This window comes from Borostomias antarcticus (assembly GCF_949987555.1).
Source record: "Borostomias antarcticus genome assembly, chromosome: 5".
In the NCBI taxonomy this organism is placed as follows: Eukaryota; Metazoa; Chordata; class Actinopteri; order Stomiiformes; family Stomiidae; genus Borostomias; species Borostomias antarcticus.
In genome coordinates this window covers 6,816,862-6,844,648 of record NC_140238.1, presented here as the reverse complement: position 1 = coordinate 6,844,648, position 27,787 = coordinate 6,816,862, and the positions used below count along the sequence as shown (strand labels likewise).

The following is a 27,787-nucleotide window of genomic DNA, read 5'->3' as shown; positions in this document are numbered from 1 at the left end:
ACCCCTATTATTGCACCAGATTGGTTTTAACAGAATAATTGCCATAGCATTACTAAATCTGCAATCTACATGAGTATCTGCAAGGACTTAGTATTTAGTTTCTTAGAATAATACAGCAATTGATTTCAACAAAATAACCAACAACAGAAGGTAAATACTTCAGTTCATATGGGGCCTGAACACATGCAAACCCCACTGAGGCCTAATGACTGAAAATACTCTGGACATACATACAGCTCTATTTCATGGTTGCGTCATGTTAGGTATTCAACTTGATGCCCCAGGGTTGTTGATTCAAGGAGACAGATGCTTGATAAAAATGTGTTTTATTGACGTTTTTGTGCCTTTGTGAGCTGCATTTCTTTTCATTTCATCAACCTGTCCTTACTTCCCCTCGAAAATAAATAGTAAGTACTTATCTATCTACTTACAGCAATAGTGATTACAGAAAAACACTGGCATCTGCTAAACTAAAAAGACAATTTTCAGTTACAAAAATAGTAATTCACACAAACATACTTTGTCGTGATACACTGGCAGTATTGAGACACATTCATTAGAATTGGATGCAGTTTGTATAATTTACAGTAATCCTCTCTCAAATGAACACAACGAATCTGTGCTCTTTAGAGTTAATGTCCAAAGAGTGATAATATAATAATGATGTTGTCTATGGTTAAAACAAGCTAAATTCATGACTCAAACAATGACTAAGTCTGACTAGGTCATTGTTTGAGTCATGCATTTAGTTTGCTTTACCCATAGATAACAACATTATTATAGCTCACAGCAAAGATAGTGTTCTAGACTCGACAGGCAGCAGATTACATTAACAATGACCTAACAGTTACTGTGTAAAACAGCCATAGTGAAGTCCAGCAATATACCATCGGTTCACAAATGAGGTCAAATGTGGTCAGCCTGGATGGTACTTCAGCACAGGGAAGGAAACAGAGGACAGAGATGAAGTTTCACATCCTGCTACGGAAGACATGACGGTGTGGATTCCACACGGACCTGAGTGAGGACCACTGGTGTGTGAGCTGGGACGGCAGGGGGGAATTTCCTGTTTCACCAACAGGAAACTGGCACAGCACCTCAGACCAGTGTATCATGTATATTTGAGAAAGGCTAGGACGGCTACACAAATCAATTTGAGGCAGGATAACCAATTATACAATGCGCTTACAAAATTCCTTCACGGAATAAGTGTTCCTCAGTAGTGCTATGTAACACAGAAGTGCCATGCAGTTTACACCATTTCCTCCTTGAATGAAGTGGAAGTGCTGGTATTCAAAGCTCAATAAACAAGCCGTGGACTTCTACTGCGTTTGAAGTGGTTGAAGAAAATACTCTGGACTGAAACACATCTACACACATCTATCCAGTGCTGCCCAGTCTAGGCACAGTGCATCCACATCATTTACATTCAATGTTGTGTTTTAGACGGTTTCAAAACATGGCCGGAGTACAGTTTATCAACTGTATATGTAAAGGACGCACACTTATATAAACCCTGAATGGTTTGGACACATCTCTAAGTAGGATATATTTATCTTTAACCGATATATTCATGTTGGCAGACGCCAGTAGGTAGAGAGTAACAGTTGAGTAGGGTAAGGGGGTGTGGGGGACAGGACGTGGCTAGATGGGGGCGGATTAAAAGACATTCGAGGGGCATCCGTGGTCTTCAGGGTCCTGACGGGGGGGCTGTGAACTCGATGACCCCGGCGTTCTGAAAAGAGAGAATGTGTGAGAGGGAGGGAGTCAGAGACATCGGAGTCATTACGATCCTACGTAGCAAAGTGGGGTCATTACAATCCTGTTTCACACGTCTCGGGGAGGTTGAAACTACGTCAGGCTGTCAAGCAGCAGGGCTAACAGGCTTCGCAGGTTTGGGGCTCGGAGACCTCAACAACCTCTGGGGGACACGCCCATCGCCGCCATACAGAGGGAGGCTGCATCTCACGGGTTAGATCGAGCACAGCAGCGAGAGGTCCAGGGGCTAGAACTCTCAACAGGGCGGCCGCTCTGGGAGAGCAGCTGCTCGGCCAGTTCCTGGAGCTCAGGCCTTGTCAACCGCAGATGCTGGTGCTACTTAAACGAGTCACTCAGTGCTACCAAACGTCACCGCATAAAATGATTGGCCCGACATGCACGGGTTGCCGAGTAGAGGGGAGCACAGCCACTTAATAAAGGGGAGTCCAAGAAGCTTGCTGGTCAAAGCCAAAAAGCTTATTGTCAAACTTGGGAAAACACACACGTCGATGGACATTTTACCTCATCATCGTCATCATCATCATTCTCATCAAACTCATCAAAAATAGGCTGGAAGTGAGCACAAGACACACCGTTGGAACGCATTGTGATTTGGAAAAATACAATGAAAGATTTTTCTAGCAGCAGCTAATCAGACAGAGATTATCTGAATGAGTCAAGCTGGACTTAAGCGCTTACCTGCGCTTTGATGAGCTGGCGCAAACACGCCACCACCTCCACGTTCCCCGTCGCCTGGGCCTGTGAAGATGGGGATTGGGGGTTAGTGTGAGGCTTCAACCCAACGTCGGTCTTAGGCTGAAAGAGGTCGACTCGCCCCAACACTCACCAGACTCATGGCGGTCTGGCCGTCGTAGCCAGGCTGACTGAGGTCACCCCCGGCCAAGGTCCAGATCTCCAGCCCCTCCAGGTCTCCACTGGCTGCCAGGCTGAAACACATCGCATCACACACCCGTTTACTACACCAGGACAGCCGACATGGGTTCATATACCATACTACACCTGTTTACTACACCAGGACAGCCGACATGGGTTCATATACCATACTACACCTGTTTACTACACCAGGACAGCCGACATGGGTTCATATACCATACTACACCCGTTTACTACACCAGGACAGCCGACATGGGTTAATATACCATTCTACACCCGTTTACTACACCAGGACAGCCGACATGGGTTCATATACCATACTACACCCGTTTATTACACCAGGACAGCCGACATGGGTTCATATACCATACTACACCTGTTTACTACACCAGCGGACGTAGACATGGTTCATAGAAATAGAAAAGGGTTTATATCGAGGATTACTTTCTTTATTTTTCTCTCTCCAGAGATACAAGCCATGTTTATGATTCCTTAGAAAGCAATGCTTCCTGCTGTGAAACGTAGACCCTCCCCTCAGAGTCCTGGGTAGAACAACATCCCTCTCTCCCCTATGGCTGACGTCATGACCATGCAGATATGTGCAGCTATGCTGTCAAGGAGCATTCCACCTGCTTGCGTAAGAAGACTGGGACAACTGGTCAAACCTGCACAAACTATGTAGGATGGGTCTCTGTGTAAGGGTGAGTGTGTGTGTGTGCGTGTGTGTGTGTGTGTGTGTGTGTGTGTGTGTGTGTGGTTGTGGATGTGTGGGTGTGTGAATGTAGATGTGTGGATTTGGATGTGTGTGTGTGTGTGTGTGTGTGTGTGTGTGTGTGTGTGCACGCGCGCGCGTCCGTGTGTGTGTATGTAACCTGCACAGCTCTGTCCCTGCGTCCTCCAGCTCGCTCCTGGACAGGTGGGCTCCAGTCTTCCTCAGCAGCTTGACCACGTCCCTGTGTCTGGACACACACACACAACGGATTAGGATTAAGATTAGGATTACCACCAATAGGAGATGCACTTTCTATACATGTATTACTTTTTGGGGGAGAGAATGAAATTCCTATAGAATGAGTCAATTGAAATCTCTGTTATAGACCTGATTCGCGTGCGTCAGGAGTGTATTATAGGTATTAGGCAAGGCATGGAAACGGGGCAGAAGGCTAGTAGGCTGGGCTAGACTCAAGACTATAGCCTGTGTTGACAATACTAGGCTACAACATGGCGACAAGTAAGGACAGGTTTTGTACGTCCCCCCAGTTAACCACACACACCACACAGCCAGACACCTACACACACACACGCACGCACGCACACACACACATATGAAACTGGGAACCGGCTGGAAAGACAGGTTCAGAAGACACTCCTTTTATTTCTCTTCCTCTCATCCTTTAACTCCTTCACTCGCATTCGCTCTGCCTTTATATGGGCGCCAGGAAGTGATAGGCGTCTCAAACAGAGACCAACTAGGTCATTCCCAACTCTACCAATTTAGACAATTCATGAGACCAACAGGTTTAATCTGGTCCCGCACACAGGTGTGTGAGGTTAATGATATTAATAATGCAGAAGCAGGTGGCAGACCCCCCCCCCCCACCTCCCCCCTCCATCCTGCAGTAGGACGACGACATGCTGGAACTCGCCCTGCCAACCGTTCAAGGACAAAAGCCAATGCCACTTCCTTACACTCTGAATAATAAAGACACACACACACACACACACACACACACCACAGGCATCACAGCGGGTATAAAATGAGGCTCTGGGCATGTTATTCCCCACGCAATATCCTGCGCAATGTCAATGAATGACAAACAACATAAAAATAATAACAATCAAGATAAAAATAAACACTGAGGCTATTGGCAGATGACAATTAGCCCATTTAGGAGATAATTGCTGTGGTGGCCTCTAGACGCCATTAAGAACGGCCCCCATTCCAGCCCCCATCTAACACCCCCCCCCCCCTCCCCCATCTAGTCCCCTCAGTCTCAACACCAGCCTCAGCCTAAACACCAGCCTCAAGCTCAACACCATCCTCAGCCTCAACACCATCCTCAGCCTCAACACCAGCATCAGTCTAAACACCAGCCTCAACACCAGCCACAAGCTCAACACCATCCTCAGCCTCAATTCCAGCCTCAGCCTCAACACCAGCCTCAGTCTCAACACCAGCATCAGCCTAAACACCAGCCTCAGCCTCAACACCAGCCTCAGCCTCATCCCAGCCTCAGCCTCAACACCAGTCTCAGTCTCAACATCAGCATCAGTCTCAACCCCAGCCTCAGCCTCAACACCAGCTTCATTCCAGCCTCAGCCTCAACACCAACACCAGCCTGAACCCCAGCCTCAGCCTGCCTCAGCCTGAACCCCAGCCTCAGCTTTAACCCCAGCTTCAGCCTCAACACCAGCCTCAGTCTCCACACCAGCCACAGCCTCAACACCTGCCTCAGCCTCAACACCAGCCTCAGTCTCCACACCAGCCACAGTCTCAACACCTGCCTCAGCCTCCTCCTATGCCCCAGCCTCCCTCTTTAATGACACTTGGTGTCTGCACACGACTGGGATGGAAATATAAAGAGGTTGTTAATGGTTAATGGGGGATTTGAAATGCCCCACTTAACTCTCTGAGAATAATAGTATTACTGTACTGAACACACCCTAGTCCGTCTGCATCATCATCATCATCCCTCAAAACATGATGCCTACCCATAACCTTATGACCCCCCCCTTCTCGTGTCAGCTGAGACCTACCTGAAGCGCACTGCGTTTCGCAGGGGCGTGTCTCCGTAGCGGTCCCTGGCGTAGACGGTGGCGCCGTGGCTCAGGAGGTACTGCACCACCTTGAAGTGGCCCTCGCAGCACGCGATGTGCAGAGGCGTGCGGCCGTCGTAGTCGCCCAGACTCAGGTTACTGCCCTGGTTGAGGAAAAACACAGCACAATGTTGTTTGCGGTGTTGGTTCTTATTTGTAATAGACCTTTCCGACCTGTCAATCACGTGGAGAATAATAAGCGATAAGGTTGCTTTGATTTCTTAAGACCACGCCTCTGATGTCCCACAGAGCTCGTCCCGTGTTGTGTTCATAGATTAGACATTAGTTTGGAAATGGTTCTTAAAACATACAGAAAACCATCCTGCAGGCTGCTGTTCCATGTTATAAGAAAACAAGCTGTACGATACTCCACACCTCCCTCCACACATCAGTTTACAGCAGCGCCGACACATTAACGACACACAAAGCTACGTAGCTAGTAACGTTAGGTGCTTGATGTACAGTAGATAATTAGCCAGTAGCTAGTAGTTAACAGATCATTCTCACAGGCTTATTTTCTAGGAATGGATGCCACTAACTTACTCACCCTGCTTTACATGTGCAGTTAGACTCCACGATTTTGACTAGATAAATTTCAATCTGGAGAACACCTAGCATCAACTCGTATGTTGTCACCTGCTCTGTCCGAAATCCAAATCTCATGGATATATCCTTGTAGAGATGTAACGGTATGAAAATTTCACATCACGATTATAGTGACCAAAATTATCACGGTTATCAGTATTATCACAGAACTGTTAAAATATGCTGAAAATGTTCAAAAACGACACTTTGAAAACATTTCAGTTTTATATTGAAAACCACGAATAGTTATCAAATATCTGTACTATGCACTTTTTGTTTGCATAAACATTAAAATAATGCGTCTTGGAGACTGTTGCTAGCTTTGGTTGATGCTGGACAGTATTTACAGTAGAGTTGTTCAAAGCATGGTAATAGTGAACACGGTTTTAGTGATCATTTTTTCGTGATACATTTAATCAAATTTGATCACGGTTTATCATTATACCGGTTATTGTTACATCCCTATATCCTTGTGTAATATAGTTTAGACCTTTCTGTAGAACTCTCTTAGACAAAGTAGTGGCATTTGGCGAATAACATACAGCAATTTTGTCAGCAATATTGTTTAAAACCACAGTAAATACCACAAAATAATACTGGTCTGGAGGGAGGGGGTAACAAGGCCATCCTCCTCATGTCATGAGGTCATAAAGGAGATCAAATCAAGCACTGAAATCTTAAACCATCTTTCACCGCAGGCTGAAAACTCTTCAGGAAGAACTACTCCTTCCACCTAGTACTACACTATACTACCCTGTAGTACTACCCTGACCCTTCCTCCTAGTACTACCCTGTACTACCCTGACCCTTCCTCCTAGTACTACCCTGTACTACCCTGACCCTTCCTCCTAGTACTACCCTGTACTACCCTGACCCTTCCTCCTAGTACTACCCTGTACTACCCTGACCCTTCCTCCTAGTACTACCCTGTACTACCCCGACCCTTCCTCCTAGTACTACCCTGTTCTACCCTGACCCTTCCTCCTAGTACTACCCTGTACTACCCTGACCCTTCCTCCTAGTACTACCCTGTACTACCCTGACCCTTCCACCAAGCACTTATTGTATTTGTATTTAGCTGTTCTTGCACTTTTACTTCAGCACTAGGTTAGGCTCTTAGATGCTTCTTTAGCAAGAGATGCACTTATGAGTTCTGGTGAGTAGTAGTGCACTTATGAGTTCTGGTGAATAGTAGTGCACTTGACTGCCTATGTTGAATGCACTTATTGCAAGTCACTGAACGGGTATCTCTCAGCCATCTCCACTGAGGCAGCAACAAGGCATGGATGGCACGTACTGACTGAACTGACCGGTTCGCCCGTCGGCAACCTTGGCAGTCTGAGTGGGGGGGGGGGGGTTGTGAAGTCATAGTTCAGCGCCTGATTGTCTCTTAACAGCTTGTTTGAGGGACTTAAGAAGCCGGTGTGCTGTTGTCCGTTTTCCGAACGAGCCGACCGGGAGGACATGGAGGTGTGAAAGAGGTACTGGACAGAAGGGATACTGGATCTTGAGGTCGAGAGAGAGAGAGAGGGAGAGAGAGACTGTAGAGAGACACGAGACACACGGGTAGTTCCTGCACTCAGCCGATGAATGCAGCAGAACCAGTCCGGCCGATGGCACCATGTGACGCCCCGGGGACTCGTCCAATGGCTTGTTATCAGTCTTGGCTCCCAACCTCAGTCCTTCCTACAGTAAACAGGTTGTCTGTTTGCGCAGTCGTTCCAGCAGCGTTGTACACAAACAGGGGGGCAGTGCGGGTTTCTCCACTCACGCTAACCTGGAGAAAAGGGATGATTTCACAACACGGGATGTTTGGGGCAGGGCTCACCATCTCCCTGATGGCTTCCAAGGCCTCGATGTCTCCGATCTTAGAGGCAGCGCAGGCCAGGGGCGGGGTCAGGGCGTCGCGGATGGCTTCCAGCTCCTGGAGAGACAGTCGACATCACCTCCATTTAAAACGCTGTGTTGCGTTAGCTGCCGGCTCTAGGTGGGGCGTGTTGTAATGGAACAGAAACTACATGTAAAGTTTGATTTGATTAGGACATTTTTTTAGGGTGTTTTCAAAGCAATTTTTTGTTTCGATTCAAGGGGAATCGGAACAAAATTGATACACTTGTTGCAAATGTCCTTAGTTCCAGTTTGTGTTCACACGGCAGAATACCCAATCGAGACAGATCAGTTCTGAACACGCCTCCAACACGCTTCGCTTGCAGACAGCCTTCTGATTGGTCAGAATAGAGGGGCTCGCGGGATGTTTATTTTCAATAGAAAAAACCTATGTGCGGTTTCGGTAGGAACATAATATGTGGCGGGCGCGGATCTATTTTCGAATGGCGAATAAAACCTACATAAGTATAAGTGCCTATTATGCAGTGTGCAGAAATCTAGACAGGAGGCGTACGTAATGTTAGCTCTTATACTTTTGACAACGACATTCTGCTCGGCCAGTGTTGTGTGTTGCGACAGTAGTGAGTCCTCATGTACAGCAATGTTTGCGATAGCGTAGGAGTTGGTTTCCGGCTAGCTTTCGTTTTGAGGGCCAGATGCTTTCAGACCTCAACAGAATCGTAAGGGAGAACGCTTGAATCGAGACCACCCTCTCCAGGTGGGCTCGTCGCGGTTGGTTTGTTGCGGAACCGGTCGCAATTTCTATGTTCACACATGCCAAAATGAATCGTAATACGAGGGAAACGCGATCAATTTCGGAATAAACCCCCTGGTGTGAAAACACCCTTAATCTATTTCTGCTGATATTTCATAATGATCAGATGGTCAGACAACAACTGTGAGAAGTTAGTATTTCCTTGGGAGCTGCTTGTTGTGAGAAAACCAGATGAAAACCAGACATGTGACCTGGCCCCGCCCCTCACCTCCTTGCAGCTGATGCTGAGGGACTTGGCGATGATCTGGATGAAGCGACTGTCGCTCAGGGAGAGCTTGGCGCCCTCCAGTTCAGCGATCATCTCCCCTCGCAGGTTCTGGCCCATCATCTGCACACGCACACGCACACGCACACACACACGCGCACACACACACGCACACACACACACACACAAGCATGATGAGTGTTTATCTCAGCAGTCTCTTTTCGCACTCCTCCCGGCGTGGGTCAGACAGTGTTCCCTACCTTCTTCTTGGCCTCCAGGCTGAGCTCGGTCCTGGCCAGCACGTAGGACAGCTTGGACAGGGCCGCCTCCGGGGTCATGTCACCGCCAGCGATCAGCCCGGCGTCCATCAGCACCTGCAGGGAGACCACACCAGCTCACACCAACATCAAGACGCGGCTGTGGCTCAGGAGGTAGAGCGGGCCGTCCCATGATCGCAGGGTCGGCGGTTCGATTCCCGCCTCCTCCTGTGTCCACGTGCCGAAGTGTCCTTGGGAAAAACACTGAACTCCAGATTGCTCCCAATGAGCAGGCAGGCGCCTTGCATGGCAGCTGCCGCCATTGGTGTATGAATGTATGGGTGAATGAGAGGCCATTGTAAAGCGCTTTGGATAAAAGTGGTATGTACAAGAGCAGTCCATTTACGATTTACCATCACACGCATGCACACACACACACACAACAAACATCAGCATCACACACACTTGACCGGCGGTGTGGGCCGGACCTTGCCGGTGGCGTAGGAGGTGGACACGGAGCCCCTCAGGCACTGGGTGATGTTGACCATGATGACGCCGCGGTCGGTGGCCGCCCTCAGCTCCTCCAGCAGGTCACCGCGGTTGTCGGGGGCGTTCCCGCTGCCGTACGTCTCCAGGACCACGCCCTCCATGGGCGGCTGCAGGAAGGCCTTCACCTGCACACGTATGCACACACACGCGTCAATTGATGGATTAATATTCAGCCTAGCTGATAACAGTCAGGGAGAGTACAGAGTACAGAGCTTGGATTCAGTTTAATGACCAGCTAAAATTGGACCTTCCCCTCCCCTCCCCTTCCATGCCCCATCTGGTGTCCACCAGTCCCTCAGTCTCAGGCTGGTTGATTGGCACTGAGAGAGCCCTACACCACACCACCAGCACTGGCATCTGGAGATGGGAGGTGAGGCGGCCATTAACTTTAAAGGTGTTCAGAGGCATCGTTTGCCCGTGGCAGCCCATAAGCTCCGAGGATACGGGAGGAGTGGGGGATGGCGGGCGGGGGGGTGCAGCAAGTTCTGGGGAGGGAGGCAGTCGCATTTTTTGGTGTGATAAGCTTCTGGATTGGCTTTTTTCCCCCCCAAGCTGCCAGCTAGCCAAAAATACGCTTGACACAGATTCCCAAATGAGCCCCGAGCGGCGCTAGGAACGGTGAGAGCGTCCGTGAGAGACGCATAATCCAAAATGCAGGTCATAAAAGCGGCGAGAGTTACGACAGCCAGGCGGGGCCAGACCGCGACAGTAAAGACGACAGTAAAGACGACCCCCCCACCCTTTGGCTCTGGGCGTCTGCGGAGGGAGGCGTAGCTGAGTGTTTAAAACGTCTGTGCCAAGCCTGGGTCTTTAGCGGCTGATTGGACATGCCCCATAACCCTCCCGTCTCATTTTTCACCGGGCTAAGCTGCTCCCCGCCGTCCGCAGGCCGCCTGGACGGCCCCCTCTGCTTGGCACGTCCACGCCAAAGTCGCCGCCGCCGCTCAGAGCTGAGGGGAGACGGAACATCGCCGCACAAAAACAGCGAAGGGGCATAAATCGAGGCGGCTCACTTAAATGACCTTGGGTGACCTTATTTGGCCGCTAGCCAAACAGACGCGTGCGCGCACAACCACTTACAGTCTGCGAGGTGATACCGGGGAACAGCCGGAGCAGACCCACGTTTCGGTTCAACTCGGTGCTCACTCTGAACTTGGCGGTGGTGTTGGCCCTCCACACCGTGTCCCAGTTAACTGCAGAACGGAGAAGGGGGGGGGGGGGGGGGGGCAAGAAAGTTCAAACCAAGACCCCTGGTGTATGCGCACACACACGGCGGGCTGGATAGAAGAGTAACGCGCGACACACGACAGCGGGACGACAGACCCATCGCGACCCTTGATTACTTTTAATATCCACTTCAGCGTTGGCCAGAGGGGCCAGGTTAGGAGAACAGAAGGCGTTGAAACTCCCAGAATCCACCTTGGTCACGCGGTTGCCCCGGTAGAGCTTGTTATGGAAGTACAGACACACCTGGAGAGAGAGAGAGGGATACAGGGAGACGAGAGAGGAGGAGAGAGGGATAAGGGACCGGTATGGATGTCATATCTCACAAAACAGTACATCATTTTATTCCAGTAGGACAGAACCTGTCTTCAACATCATCACACCGAGATAACTTGACCATGAGTGATATGGAGTCACATATGGTTTTATTAACCCGTCTCCAAATCTGTCCTTACCCTTAAAGCGGTGCCATTTTGGACATTTAGTCCAAAATAGTCTATCGCAATCCAAATATTTGTAGGTGTTTGGCATGCCTTGCACATATCCTCCATGGGAGTAGTGAAAACAAGCACCAGGGGAATGCTTATGTCCAAGCCATGCCAAACATGTAATAACATTCAGATTAGATTGCGATACGTTTCACAGGAGAGCATGCTAAAACTGGTAAGATTACACCCTGTGCAAAAAAGCAGCTAGCTCAATGCTGGAACGATCAGTGAAATTATGGTCCCTATGTTTCAGGTTCATGGTAGACAGACCATGTAATAGGATTAAATGTCCAAAATAGCACACTACCCCTTTAAAAGCATGCTCATTTTGATGCATGTCGCCCATTTTGTAAACAGTGCTGACCGGCCAGGAAAACTTAACATGCAATATCATCACCAATCACACCACATGTGGTAAGGAAATACTATGACATGTATTCCTGGTTGATTTGCAAATATAGGAATATGAACAATATTACATGCAGCCCTTACAGTTTGTTTATTTATCTGTCTCTTATAGACAAACCCTTTCACACGACATCTTGAAAAGCACTTTGGAAAGTATTGCAACACACCATACTGTGGCTTACTGAACAGTCTTGTTAGACAAGTGATTTAAGGAGTGCTTTTGCTGTCTATAGCCCATTGTCTGTTCACATGGCGCGCACCTAACATACTATATAGGTCGGGTGGGACAGATTCTTTACAATCTCAACAGACGGTGTTGATGTTTAAAATCACAAGAGCTATTCATGGCAGCCTGAAACAGCTGAACACGATTCAACACGATAAAGACATCATGTAACAGACGCAGAGAACATTATAAAGATACGCAAAAGAGCGTGTCTGTGTAGAACGAGCGCATGAGCGCCGCAGCGCTCCACTGAGACGGATCTCAACTCACCTCAGGAATGACAAACTGCCCGGCGATCAGCAGCGCCCCCAAAAGGTTGTCTCTCCCGTCGTTCCTCATCTCATAGATCGGCACCTGGAAGAGGCGTCCTATCTTTATCACCCTTTTATCTCCCTAATGAGGCGCGTTGTGTTTATATACGCGAGTAATGATGCGTTTGTTAGCCCCATAAAGATAGCAGGCCCACAAACAGCAGGACGGAGGGAGGTCGGCTGGTACCTGGGAGCCGGTGAGGATGATGGGCTTGCCCAGGTGCTCGCACATGAAGGACAGGGCCGAGGCCGTGTACGCCATGGTGTCCGTGCCGTGGAGGATCACGAAGCCGTCGTAGTTCTCATAGTTTTTCTGGAACGTGCGGAGGGATAAAGAGAAAATGGAAAGGCTCTCCCTCCATCATGTTCCACATGAGGCACGTTGACAAGATGGAGTGACATCATTTCAGGTCTAGCGATTCTACTCAGTAGAAATGTTAGAGCTTATCGTCAATTTCCATACACTAGGTTCTTACGGTGTAGATGTGATTAGTGACAATGTTGTTAATGTTTAGTTAAAGGTGAAATTCATAAAAAAGTACCTCAATGTCCTTCCCAATATTACCCCAGTCTTGTGTAGTCATATTGCACGAGTCCAGCAAAGGACAATACTCTAGCACAGAGTACACAATCCGCTTATTTTCTTTACACAGCCTATAAAAGACAAGAGTTGACTATGAGTTCAAATCATGCAGGCAGTTTACTCAACAACACAAACACGATAAGTGTTAGTTAGGCAAACAAGCCGATTAAATCTGGGGGGGAAAGGAAACTGAGATCAACGAGATCTTCTTTGTCTTTGTGTCGTTGGCTTTACACACACAATGAGAAGTGAACGTGGTGATGTCTCACGCCGGCAGGGAAACGGTTGACTGGAGGAGGAAGGCTGGAGCCTAGTTTATGAAGCGAGACAAAGTCTGTTTGGCCGGGCCTTCTGTTGGAGCAGCGGGGTGCCAGGAGGAGTTTTCAGAGCTTGGAGGGAGAGAGTTATGGCGGTATAATGATGAGGGACAGGCCTGGATTAGGAGGTGGAGGGAGGGAGCCGTTTCTCCTTCTCGGCACCATGCAGAAGGGATGTACAGAGTTGCTATTGTGTAGATGAGAAGGAGGGATGAGTGGCGTGTTCGGGGAGGGGGGGGGGGGGGGGGGGACCAGTCAAATAGTCATGTCTCTATAAAACCGGGGTCAGTTCAGGTGTCTGCGAGACCCCGTGTTCTTATGTTATAATTAGGGCTGTGAACGTTTGACTTTAACGCGTTACACAGTACAACACAGCTGTCCTTTTGATAGTTCTAACCACTTTGTCATACATTTCTTTATTCTAACATCATACATATGTTCAATAGTTTTATCTCCCCCCCCAAAATACAAGTAAATACTAGTATTTTAAACGTGTGATTAATCATGATTATCCAACTATTGTGATTAACTCTATACATTATTTTAATCGATTGACAGCGCTAGTTATAGTCAGACGGAGTCACACATGCATATTTATGTCTCCTGTAAGTGGAGTTTAAGTTGGCACCCCGTGCTCTCTCCTGCTGCGCCTCTAATAAGGGATCGCGCACGGCTAAGCAGCTGTGAAAGGATTTTCCTTTTTAATCTCCCCTTTTAAGACACGGGACGGCGCAAGGCGGCCCCCCTCATTACCATAGGACAGCCTCTAAACCTGGAGACGCCGTCTAAATGGAACAGTGGATGGGGGAAGAGGCGAGGAAGCCCCCCCTTCCCTTCCCTCGGCATCTACACAAGGCCCTGCAGACACTGTTCTCATTAGCCCCGACTTCACACACACTCCTCAAACATATGTTGTTGATCATCTTAAAGCCCTAGTGCCGCTAGAAACAAATATTCAAATTGGCAATTATTCATTTATCTCCTGGTGCAGCGGCGGCGGCGTACCAGGGACATGGCTATTAGCATACCGGGGCTGGGGCCGAGGCCGAGGCCGGGGCCGGGGCCGGGGCCAGGGCGCCGCCCTGCGGTCTGCTGACGAGGGAGGAAGACGGAGGGAGAGGAGGGCCAGGCGCGCCTCCCAACATCGCCTAACTACAGCTTTTCAATAAATCAATAAACCATTTCCCCGCTCGGCATAATGAAGATTTGGAGCCATGGAGTGATTTTTGTACCACGGCAAGTGAGATTCAGCCGACGTTATCGTCTCCTTCTCTTTGCGGGGCAATCAGCCAAAAATGCAGATCATGCCAAAACGGTGTCAGTGAAATTAAAGCACAGCACATCAAATATTAACATTGGTGGTTAAACAAAACGCAAGCTTTCACACACGCACACACACACACACAAATCAAGCGTTGGATAGGCTATAGGCTACTAGCAAAAACGAGTTAAGTTAGTTTGTACTAGTAAACATTGGCGTCACGCTGGTTGATATACACAGGAACACGGTGACAACGCGGGACCCGACGATGATGAGGGGTGAAGAAGATGGAAATCTCAAGAGACTGATTCTACATCAGAAACATAAGTCAGCGCTCTTAATGAGCGGAGGGGAGGAATAGATTACCCTGGTGAGGTGCAGGGTTCGGGTGGGGGTGGGCGGGGGGGCCTTGAGAATCCCTTGTGGGGGTTTTGTAGCGAAGGGTGGGGCTAGAGAGGTGACATATGGCAGCCTTCCAAGAAAAGCATTACTACTACGAACCAGGAACGCTCCCGGCCTCTCCTCTGTACACACACACACATGCACGCTTCCCAAATGCATCGTGTGTGTAGGCCACTGTAATCTTGACCCCACAACCCTCACCCAACCCCAGCCTGCCGTGTCCTCGCTCCTCGGCTGGGCAGGGGTGTGATCCACTGAGGGGGGGGGGGGGGGGGGGGAGGGGGGTTGTTTGAGGCGGAGGGCCTAGAGGGGCTGAGCCCTGTGTGTGTCTGTGCGGAGATTAGCCTAGCGCAGCGTGCGGGCAGGGGCGCCCCCGCCACCTCGCACACGCGGCGCCCCGTGGGGCAGGAGGAGGAGGAGGGGGGGCCGCTGAGGGGGACGGGACCCCAGCCAGGGGGGAGCAGCCCGGGCTCAGCCTCTGCGTCTGGAGGGCCGATAGCAGGCATCCCCCTCCCCCCAGACCCGACCTGCCAGAACCCCATTCACCCCCCACCCCCACCCGCTCCTGAACACACACGCCTGGAGACTCCGGCTACTGGGATCAACCGCACTTAAGAGATGGATCGGCCTTGAGAGCAGCGACCCCACTCAGGGAAGGTGTGCACCAGAAACGTTAGGACAAGCACTGCTGAGCTGTGGGCTTGAGGGGACGGAAGGGAGGGGGGGGGGGGTTATGGACGCTGGTCCTCAGCTTGAGGAATCTACAGAGAGGGAGAAACAGAGCACTCGGGCGTGCCCGTCTCAGGCTCCAGCAGAGACGCTTCTCGTTCACTCTGAACGGGGGTGGCGCCAACGCGTCGCCGGACTGAATTGTGGTTCCGTCGCCTGCGCAAGAAGGTTGAGAAAAGTTCCAGTTTTTCAAGCTGCGGAACGGGCGCCAGCCAATCAAATCGCGTTCACGCACACGTTCTAGGGCAGGGGCTAGCCAATCAAATCGCGTTTATGCAAATACCCCAAGAGAGCGGGGGGGGGGGGGGGGCGGGTGCAGGTTTAGCCTGGCATTCAACATCAAAATGGAGGAGAAGGTGATCACTGCGGCAGGTAATCACTCTGCTCTCCACGACGATCGCGCCGGCAAAGACGCCGCCCCCGAACGTCAGGCACGCTGTCGTTCGTTCGTGTGAGTACCCCGTGGTGACGGCAGTGTCAGGCGTGACGACAGCTGCCGGGGCACAGTTCCTTGCAGGTGTGTGCTCCCGAGATCACACCCTGGCAGGTGCACTCGTAGGCAGACGAGACAGCAGCGCAGTGCCCTCACCAGGCAGGTCTCACAGTAGGTTGGACAGTTACGCAGACATCAAGCCAGGCTCAGACACACAGGCACACAGTATGCTACCAGTACTACAGGACCCGTGAAATAGCTGGTCGGCGTGGCGCGTCGGCATCCTGTCGAGGCAACACAAACAGTTTTAGAGCGATGTTCCCCTGTAACGCCAGGGACTTACATTCAGCACGCGCTTTTATCCAAAGCGACTGACATTTGTGAGCTGGTGTTGATGGGAAATCTCTAGTCAAGAGGCCTGGCCCGGTATCGAACCGGCGACCTTTCGGTCTGTAGTCGCATGCTCTAACCACTGGGCTACATACTGCTTGGTACATGTTTGTGCTCGTGACCTGTCAAGTCGTAAACATATACAGGCCTAGTCTTAATTGGATACTGTATGGCAGACTGTTTGTTTTTTTTGCCAACAGCGAGAGAAATCAATCTCCATTTTGACTTCCACCTGCCATGCAAATGTAACATATGGCTACATTAGTCAAAGGTTAAATGAAGTACAAGTAGTAAGGCAATGTGTAAATGCCGTGTGTGTGTGTGGGGGGAGGGGGAGTGGGGGGGGTAAGGGGACTTACGGCAGGACCAGCGTGTTCTCCGGAGGATCATAGTACTCATACAGGCAGGTCTGCTGGGCATACTGCTCGTCATGAAGGATGGGGAGTTTTCGCAGATTGTTCACAAAAGCATTTGGGGCTGGAGCCAGCACTGCAGGGGAGAGACACGACAAAAGGGCGGGGGGCGTCATTAATAGAAGACAGAAGTACACAAGTACACACAATGTTGCAAGAGGGAACATTAACCAATGAAAACTACAGGAAAAGAATGTAGCCTATCAGTTATTTGCTACTTTACTTATAGGACTTGCAAAACCAAATAACCAAGAGGTCGAGAGTATGAAACCGAACAGAGAAATGAAACCGCAGAATCTGTAGTATAATTTTTTAAAAGGACAGAGAGCTACTAAGGGTGTCTTATCAGACTCGCCATCATCCACATGCCTCTTCAATAATCCTTGTGTTATACTGAGCCCTAGTGGTAAACCTGAGAATGACATCTACAACTAGGCTATGTATGAAAAGGCATTTTGACTGCACTCCAATAATGTTATTTTTATTCAAGGGACTCTGGGCCCTCCTCTTGTGGAAACACTTCATTCTTGTTGTTGCCATGTGTTCTGGTTACTGCCGACTGTGTGTGGTAGTGTAGGCATTCGTAAGAATGAACTGCGGCAACAGTTCTCACAACTCTCTGTGACTCACACGCCATGAGTCATTTATTCCAGTTCCTCAAGACTCTACAGGAAGACCGGAATAAGCGCCACACTACAGACGTCCCTCCAGATTTCACCCTAATAGTAAAAGTCAATGCGGGGGAGGGCGGATGGCCCGGCCGCAACTGCCCCGGGGAACGGGAGTGGAGGGGCGGGGCGTCCGTGGGCGGAGCTTGAGGGAGCCTGGGGCGGTGTGGGGGTAAGGGAGGGGTAGGAGCTTGTTGGTGGGAAGAGGCTGGGTAGGGGGGCGGCCCCACCACGGGGTCTGCGCCACACCAACCAGGCGGCCCAAGTCCAGGTGAGCCGGCTTGAGGCGGCCATCGTAGGGAGGCTGCGCGGGCCCCCCTGGCCCCCACTGGCTGATGGTCATTGGTCAGTGGCGGACCAGGAGGCAGTGCTGTTGGGGATGAAATCCCCTGGGACCAGCTGTGGTTGGCCATTGAGCGGTTTGTCGAACGAGGACCGGAGGTCCTCCGTAGCGGGCGGCCCTGAGGCCCAGCAGGACCCACGGGATGGGAGCCTGTCGATCCAGCATCCAGGCCTTGAAGAGAAGAGCCGGCTGGCCCTCTCAGCGTCAGAAAGCTCCGTCTCTCATATTTATCCCACGGGGGGAGTGTTCTTGAGGTGACTCACCACTCTGATCGCAGTCGGACTCCTGAGGGCCAACGCCACGCAGAATTTCGTAGCATCAGCGATAATGTCCCAAATCGCGAACTGCGCCCGGGCGAACCAGGTCGAGGCAGAGGATTCCCAGCACTCCGGTAGTTTCAGAGACAAGGCGTTTGTTGCCATGTTCATGCAGAGTTGTCTCCGGAAACTTCCAACAGACTAACGTCGGAGGGCACCAGTGTAGGAATTTGTAAGAATTAACCATTTGTAACATCTCTCTCTGACTCACTCGCCATGAGTCATTTATTCAACTTCTTCAAAACTCTAAAAGAAGACAGAAAGAAGTGTCCACTACAACTACAGTAGAGTATAACTACAGTAGCATATTTTATTGTGGCAAAGCTGTATGTCATTGTGTTTATGGTACAGGTATGTTGCAAAGATGTTCTAAATTACTTCAAACAATAATTTAAACTGAAATGAATTATGCTTCATGGCCTGCAATTTCTTACACAATCATTTCTTATTGCAAAACACACACCAGCCTATGACGCTCTGTCCCCATATACACAGTATCACCCAATAGTGTAATTAACTAGGCACAAAGGCAATGGTAAATGAGGGAAGCAGATGACTATGATTTTGAATAGAGAAAGGGAGAGAGAGAGAGAGAGAGAGAGAGAGAGAGAGAGAGAAAGAGAGAGAGAGCAAACACTTTCATCCAAAGCGCCTTACAATAACTACATTTAACATAGGTAGTCAGTGTAATAATCGCCAGAACTCACAAGTGCATCTCCTTTCTAAACAAGTGACTAAGAGGATAACCTAGTGCTAAAGACAAAGTGCAAGAGTACCAACATATAATTCAATAGGTGCTTCAGAGGGAGGATACCGGAGGGAGGGAGGATCCTGTGTCGGTCCTTGAAACGAAAACATCAAACCATCTAAATTTAGGACCTGCGACATGTGGACAGCCAGAGCCTGTGTGGATAAACATCCTGAAAATGTTAGAACTCCAAACAGAACCTTTGCCCACGACGTAGTAACTGAAGGCTCACAGTGGACTGACTGACTGCTGCTCCTCCAATTATAAACTCCAGCCTGGTTACACACCCCGTTACACTTACCCCACAACAACCCATGTCCTTGACACCTAAGAAAATCATTGATTGCTGAGCAATGTGCTGCCAGCAACTACTAGGCCTAGTTAGGAAAACGTTCCAGCTTCAAACGTTAATTTCGGTTGGTTGTATAATTTTTTACATTAGCGTCTGCTAAATGACTGTAATGTAATGTAATGTAATGTACATGCAATTATTACACAACCAACAGGGACCTTGGGGTACGTAGGCTATCTTGTGGTTCTAACGGGATGATGCAACCTTACAGACTGTTCTGTGCATTTTGTTAACGGGGGTGTGCTGTTGCATAATCCTGTAGCCCCTTGTTACTCATTAATAGCCTATATAAAGCATGATGTGTTATGTTGATGTAACATTAGCTAACTAATAAGATAAGACTGATAGTTGAGAGTAAGTCCTATCCTTGTGTGTAGAATAGAGCAACTTAACCATGAGGAAAGTTATTATTAGGCTACAACACAGACCCCGTATCGAATGCCTGTCAGACAACGTAGCTAGCTAGCATCGGATAGTCTTGTCAGAATGCATGTCTCGACGCCCATGCATAGTTTCCTAAACCAGTAGCCTGCTAAGCTACCGTTAGCTTGAGCTTCCTAGAAAATAATCATCCCCATACCGTTATCGTGTAATGTCATCCCAATGGTCCCTCCGGTGTTGATGACAAGGACACGCGCCTCCGCACAAGTAGATGCCGGGTCTGCGGATTCACTGGCACAGCTCGACAACTTTCTTCTCCGGCCGTATTGTACCACATTGCTCCGATTCAGATGGTTCTGTGAGTGGAACACATCAGCATGATCATACTGGTTCAAGCTGGGATGCGACAGGGCTCTAGCGAGAGAAGTCATGTCATTCACTGAGGAGGGATTGGAGTGCGACCGCTTCCATTCCGCCATGATTACTCGCTACCGTTGGGTTAACGCCGCTGTGGAGCGTGAAGGAGCGATCAAAACAAGCAACAAGGTTGAGAGCAGCGATCTTAAAGTGATAGACGCTCAAAAATGGAGCTACACGGACATGTGTAGGTAGGCTATTGGATGGACTTGACTGTGGTATCGTGCAGCTAACACGTAGGTCAAGGCCGTGACGATGGAGTCACGGGAGGGGGTGGGGGTCTGACTATTGAAACTACACATAATACATATGCGGCAGGTGTTGTGCCGAATTCTCACCCCCCCGCAGAATCCCACTCACCTTCGCGTGAACGCGCGCTATCTTTTTCCGCTTGTTGTCAGTGCAGCTTGTCATTCAGTTCGATCTGCGCTCTTCTTCCAACAAGACGAGTGTTTCTATCACTCAGCAAAGACCAGCACATCGCAAGAGGTGCAGTTATCACAAAAAAGCAATCGTAGTCTATATTTTAGGTTTGAAGATGGCAGTGCGAAGCTCACCTAGGGCGACCCGTAGCCTACGCTGTAACTGTTGTAGCATCAAGGCACCTAAAGATGTCACTACAACACGTGTATGTCGGGCTTTAAGGGGGATGTCAGATTTTCTAGTTAATTCAAATCTTTATTTAGCCGAGGAAACCCATCGAGACCAGGGTCTCATTCACAACGGTGCTCTGGTTACAACAACCAGTGAACAGTTATAATAAACAAGCAATACAATTAAATCGTAAATGAGTAAGAAACATGATACAAAATACACTAATAAACATACACACATCTTAAAATAGTAGGCTACTCATACACACAGGAACACTCAGGCAATGTAATGCCCATAATAGCTTGCATATTCAAAGACCTATTACCGAACGGGCCTACCAGGCCCAGGGGCCCAAGAGCTCAGGGGGCCCTTTCTTGTGGCATAGTCAAAGGGCTTAGTCATTCATGTCAATAACAAGTCACAAGAAAGAAATGATCATGTTACTTTTTAAATGAGTGTTTTTCTGTAGTACTTTAGAGGGGCTGAGTACTCCATGCATTAAATAAAGGTTTGAAATGAAATATGGGCCCTAGGTGGCAATTGAAATCTCTTCGGACAGGCTCTTCCTCCAGACGTTCCCAGTTCACCCTCACTACACGCTTGGGTTTTCCAGGTCTGTCCAGAAGCTTCCCCCGCCATCGAAAACCAGCTCACCACCAGATGGTGATCAGTGGACAGCTCTGCCCCTCTCTTTACCCGAGTGTCCAAAACACATGGCCTCAGATCAGATGATACGATAACAAAATCGATCATCGACCTTCAGCCTAAGGTGTTCTGATGCCAGGTGTACTTCTGGGCATCCTTGTGTTTGTCATGGACAAACCGTGACTAGCACAGAAGTCCAACAACAAAACACCACTCGGGTTCAGATCGTGGTGGCCATGCCTCCCAATCACACCCCTCCAAGTTTCTCCATCATTGCCCACGTGTGCATTGAAGTCCGGTGCATAAGCACAAACCACAGTCAGAGTCCCCCCCCCCCACAGTCCTAAGGCGCAGGGAGGTGACCCTCTCGTCCACTGGGGTGAACTCCAGGACAGAGGCGCTCAGCTGGGGACTATAGCCACACCTGCCTTACGCCTCATACCGTGAGCAACTCCGGAGAAGAACAGGGTCCAACCCCTATCCAGGAGTTTGGTTCCGGCGCCGGTGCTGTGCGTGGTGGTTAGCCCCACCAGGTGTAATTGGTATCGCTCCACCTCCCTCACAAGCTCCGGCTCCTTCCCCCCCAGCGAGGTCATGTTCCATGTCCCCAGAACCAGCCTTTGCCGCCCGGGTCCGGTCCGTCGGTGCCCACCGCCTTCACTGCCACCTAGTTGGCAGCGCACCCGACCCCGACAATTCCTCCCGCGGGGGGTGGGTCCACGGGACGATGGAGGATGAGATGGTGTTGCCACGTTGCTTGTTCGGGCTGGGTCCGGCCAGGCTCCGTGGTGTTGAATATGGTTGATTTTCAGAGAAATGCCTTTTAATATGATCCTGTTAGCTATTTCCTAATTATGATGATTGACCTCTGAGTATGGCTGTCGGCTTGAGTTTTCGGTAAGAAACGGTGTCCCTCTTCCATAGACTTATGAGATAAAGACATTCCATGGCTGGTACACTCTGGGCCAAACACCATTGTTGTGGTTAGAGATAAAGGCATGGGCGCCGAGGCAGCGTAGGTTAACGTGACAAAACAAGGCCACAGAAGAGACCAGAGAGACTTATCGGAGAAGAGACGAGGGAGGGGGGACACTCAAACCACATAAGAACGTTGCAACAAGACCAATAATTTGATTTGGGTCCAGACAGCATACAGAGAGGTCAACTGTACATTAGGCCATGCCATCGTCTTTTGTATGTCAAACCTTCTGTAATAAACCGCTTTTGCTTGAGGCTCAAATCCTGTGTTGGAGAGATTCATTTGGAATACACCTGAAAAGGAGACACTGGACTGTGTGGTACTGTGTGAGATTGGGGGCCGTCTTTTATTGAAATCAAAACACAACGCAGAGCTGAAATAAGGACAATAATAAAAGACAGCAAAAGTCATCAGTGGTAAGCCCGGCCACCAGGTGCTCGCAGGCGGGCCCTCCGTCTGGGCCTGGCTCCAGACGAGGGCCCCGGGCTTCCTCCGGGCCGGGTCTCTCTTCCTTTTTTGTTGTTCTTTCATCAGGGTTTTTTTCACCTGTAACCCCAGGTAGGGGGGCTAGGGGGTACTACCACTTGCCCAAGGTGGACCCCCAGACTAGTGGAGGGAAGGAGGCATCTTACTTCTCCATTCTAGTTCACTTTTTTTTTAAATGATCTTGGTCGACACCGAAAAGTTAGTAGAATGATACTTGGAGATAAACTTTATTGATTCTGGTGATCATAGTTGATTTTCAATCACAATCCGAATTATGAAAATATTTGTAATTTTTTAAATTCCATTCACTTTGACTGGAGGAATGGAGCAATTTAGAAATTTTGAAAGAAGGCGAAATACTGTCTGAAATTCTCACAGTTGGTAGATAATTAATGTAAAAACATTCATAAGTTTTTGTTTTGATAACTTCGCCAAAATGGTTGCGTAGTAAATATTAGAAAATCTGGTCTATGGGAGTTTATATTGAAACTCCTCTCCGATAGGAACAAATCCGCTAGGGGCGCATGTTTTCACTTTCCCTCCATATAGTATTTTTGTTTTGATGTTCTGGGACCACTGCCTCTTGTGGTAGCAACATAGAACTGCAGGTCAACAACACGACAAAGGGTGTTGTTGGGACCACGGTCTCTTGTGGTAGAAACATAGAACTACAGGTCAACAACACGACGGAGGAAGTGAGGGAGGAAGGGAGAAGGAGGGAGGGAGACAACCAGACATTTGCTATCTTTGGTGCGCTGGCTTACAGCCACGCAAAAAAATATGATAAATTAAATGGGTGAAGGGGCCCTTTCCTACATGTCTGTGCCCAGGGGCCCATCATTTCATAATCCGTCTATGAGTATATTGCTTTGCAAGTCATCAAACAACTGAATGCTCAAATCGTCATGTAAATTAAAATAGCGTATAGGCTACAACATGAAGTTAAATTGATTTTAGACATCTTGAACACAGACATATCCTGTTGCTCAGTGTTGAGTACCTTTTCACTGGCGAAACCAGTCTAGCCTACCACAACTGATCTGCCTAGTTAAAACTAGGCTATTATGTAGCGTGAATGTTCCAGCGAAGGCTACGGGTCGGCTAGCTGAATAGTAGGCTACAGCATGTCATCTCAAAGAATTTTGGATCAAAATTGGTTGCAATGTATGAGCTTCGCATTGCCATATTCAAACCTAAAATCTACGTTTTTTTGTGACAGGTATGGATACATTTGAAACCAATTTTGATCCAAAATTCTTTGAGATGACATGCTGTAGCCTACTATTCAGCCTACTATTTTTTTGTGATAACTGCACCTCTTGTGATGTGCTGGTCTTTGCTGAGTGATAGAAACACTCGTCTTGTTGGAAGAAGAGCGCAGATCGAACTGAATGACAAGCTGCACTGACAACAAGCGGAAAAAGATAGCGTGCGTTCGCGGGAAGGGGAGTGGGATTCTGCGGGGGAGTGAGAACTCGGCACAACACCTGTTAACAGACTGGTGTGATATCATTATAACCATATTTGCTCCTTTCTCACTCACCTCCATGTCACCAGAAAACACTCTCCCTGTCCTGTCAACGTCCTCTTGTGCTCTCTCTCTATCTCTATCTCTCTCTCTCTCTCTCTCTCTCTCTCTCTCTCTCTCTCTCCCTCTCTTCACTCTGAACACACCTGAGTGAACATGGAATAATTATTATCCCATCCCATCTAATTGAACCAGCCTTTGCCGCCCGGGTCCGGTCCGTCGGTGCCCACCGCCTTCACTGCCACCTAGTTGGCAGCGCACCCGACCCCGACAATTCCTCCCGCGGGGGGTGGGTCCACGGGACGATGGAGGATGAGATGGTGTTGCCACGTTGCTTGTTCGGGCTGGGTCCGGCCAGGCTCCGTGGTGTTGAATATGGTTGATTTTCAGAGAAATGCCTTTTAATATGATCCTGTTAGCTATTTCCTAATTATGATGATTGACCTCTGAGTATGGCTGTCGGCTTGAGTTTTCGGTAAGAAACGGTGTCCCTCTTCCATAGACTTATGAGATAAAGACATTCCATGGCTGGTAAACTCTGGGCCAAACACCATTGTTGTGGTTAGAGATAAAGGCATGGGCGCCGAGGCAGCGTAGGTTAACGTGACAAAACAAGGCCACAGAAGAGACCAGAGAGACTTATCGGAGAAGAGACGAGGGAGGGGGGACACTCAAACCACATAAGAACGTTGCAACAAGACCAATAATTTGATTTGGGTCCAGACAGCATACAGAGAGGTCAACTGTACATTAGGCCATGCCATCGTCTTTTGTATGTCAAACCTTCTGTAATAAACCGCTTTTGCTTGAGGCTCAAATCCTGTGTTGGAGAGATTCATTTGGAATACACCTGAAAAGGAGACACTGGACTGTGTGGTACTGTGTGAGATTGGGGGCCGTCTTTTATTGAAATCAAAACACAACGCAGAGCTGAAATAAGGACAATAATAAAAGACAGCAAAAGTCATCAGTGGTAAGCCCGGCCACCAGGTGCTCGCAGGCGGGCCCTCCGTCTGGGCCTGGCTCCAGACGAGGGCCCCGGGCTTCCTCCGGGCCGGGTCTCTCTTCCTTTTTTGTTGTTCTTTCATCAGGGTTTTTTTCACCTGTAACCCCAGGTAGGGGGGCTAGGGGGTACTACAACTTGCCCAAGGTGGACCCCCAGACTAGTGGAGGGAAGGAGGCATCTTACTTCTCCATTCTAGTTCACTTTTTTTTTAAATGATCTTGGTCGACACCGAAAAGTTAGTAGAATGATACTTGGAGACAAACTTTATTGATTCTGGTGATCATAGTTGATTTTCAATCACAATCCGAATTATGAAAATATTTGTAATTTTTTTAATTCCATTCACTTTGACTGGAGGAATGGAGCAATTTAGAAATTTTGAAAGAAGGCGAAATACTGTTTGAAATTCTCACAGTTGGTAGATAATTAATGTAAAAACATTCATAAGTTTTTGTTTTGATAACTTCGCCAAAATGGTTGCGTAGTAAATATTAGAAAATCTGGTCTATGGGAGTTTATATTGAAACTCCTCTCCGATAGGAACAAATCCGCTAGGGGCGCATGTTTTCACTTTCCCTTCATATAGTATTTTTGTTTTGATGTTCTGGGACCACTGCCTCTTGTGGTAGCAACATAGAACTGCAGGTCAACAACACGACAAAGGGTGTTGTTGGGACCACGGTCTCTTGTGGTAGAAACATAGAACTACAGGTCAACAACACGACGGAGGAAGTGAGGGAGGAAGGGAGAAGGAGGGAGGGAGACAACCAGACATTTGCTATCTTTGGTGCGCTGGCTTACAGCCACGCAAAAAAATATGATAAATTAAATGGGTGAAGGGGCCCTTTCCTACATGTCTGTGCCCAGGGGCCCATCATTTCATAATCCGTCTATGAGTATATTGCTTTGCAAGTCATCAAACAACTGAATGCTCAAATCGTCATGTAAATTAAAATAGCGTATAGGCTACAACATGAAGTTAAATTGATTTTAGACATCTTGAACACAGACATATCCTGTTGCTCAGTGTTGAGTACCTTTTCAACCAGTCTAGCCTACCACAACTGATCTGCCTAGTTAAAACTAGGCTATTATGTAGCGTGAATGTTCCAGCGAAGGCTACGGGTCGGCTAGCTGAATAGTAGGCTACAGCATGTCATCTCAAAGAATTTTGGATCAAAATTGGTTGCAATGTATGAGCTTCGCATTGCCATATTCAAACCTAAAATCTACGTTTTTTTGTGACAGGTATGGATACATTTGAAACCAATTTTGATCCAAAATTCTTTGAGATGACATGCTGTAGCCTACTATTCAGCCTACTATTTTTTTGTGATAACTGCACCTCTTGTGATGTGCTGGTCTTTGCTGAGTGATAGAAACACTCGTCTTGTTGGAAGAAGAGCGCAGATCGAACTGAATGACAAGCTGCACTGACAACAAGCGGAAAAAGATAGCGCGCGTTCGCGGGAAGGGGAGTGGGATTCTGCGGGGGGGTGAGAATTCGGCACAACACCTGTTAACAGACTGGTGTGATATCATTATAACCATATTTGCTCCTTTTTCACTCACCTCCATGTCACCAGAAAACACTCTCCCTGTCCTGTCAACGTCCTCTTGTGCTCTCTCTCTATCTCTATCTCTCTCTCTCTCTCTCTCTCTCTCTCTCTCTCTCTCTCTCTCTCTCCCTCTCTTCACTCTGAACACACCTGAGTGAACATGGAATAATTATTATCAGTAAACAGCTCAGGTACTAACCATTTCTGATCGGAATGGCAATATATCTGCTGTATAGGCTACTTCTATCGTCTAACTGGTAACGTTACTCATTTTCTCACTGCTACTTTTCTTCTTTTCTGAGAATGCCCACAACTGTCACGGCCACCCTTCCTCTTGCTCATGATGACAACTGTGAAATTACACCATGGATGTATTAATAGAACTGGATACATCCACTCCATTCACAATCCTGGGGGCCTGAATTACACATGCAGCGCTACATAAATGATTGACACTTTATTCAAACTTCACTTGGGCTTTCTGACAACTATAATGTAGGCTAATAAAGACGTTGAATACGCTCGTGAGCACTGTTGGTCGCTGGGTGAATGTGTGGCTAGCAAATTGACTTTCCAGCTACGTTCCTATAACTCCCCCCCTCAATATATATGGTGGTTACACAATTAGTTTTACAATTCGACTAAAAGTTTGAGGTTTGCAAGCAAAGTTAGGACATAATACAGTACAGAAGGCTAGTCCTTTTGGGCAGTGGTGGAAATATAAATATTATTCACTGGGGTTGTGAGACCCAGGGGCTGTGAGAAAAGCTAAATCCTGTATCATTCCTTAACTTTTTGTCCCAGCTGTTGCAAAATGTTTTTTCTTCCCCTATGGAATTTGTTCCTTATCTG

At 48.5% G+C, this 27,787-nt stretch overlaps 1 protein-coding gene across 2 annotated transcripts; it reads right to left on the bottom strand.

The window, feature by feature from the left end:
• Window positions 1–320: 320 nt before the first annotated feature.
• On the bottom strand, window positions 321–20,692 carry aspg (asparaginase homolog). 2 transcript variants are annotated; one of them, XM_084438252.1, is made up of 17 exons: window positions 20,499–20,692; window positions 19,921–20,077; window positions 16,859–16,988; window positions 12,927–13,038; window positions 12,572–12,697; window positions 12,344–12,427; window positions 11,071–11,197; window positions 10,808–10,920; window positions 9,667–9,852; window positions 9,182–9,295; window positions 8,925–9,044; window positions 7,883–7,978; window positions 5,410–5,573; window positions 3,525–3,611; window positions 2,606–2,705; window positions 2,458–2,517; window positions 321–1,735 (listed from the first exon to the last, which is right to left on the bottom strand). In XM_084438252.1, exons 1-17 carry the CDS (start codon window positions 20,550–20,552, stop codon window positions 1,691–1,693), a joined length of 1,875 nt encoding a protein of 624 aa, XP_084294378.1. In that variant the 5' UTR covers window positions 20,553–20,692; the 3' UTR covers window positions 321–1,690. The 2 variants fall into 2 exon arrangements, with proteins under 2 accessions (XP_084294378.1, XP_084294377.1); XM_084438251.1 differs by lacking the exon at window positions 20,499–20,692 and having other exon boundaries at window positions 19,921–20,330.
• Window positions 20,693–27,787: the final 7,095 nt, after the last annotated feature.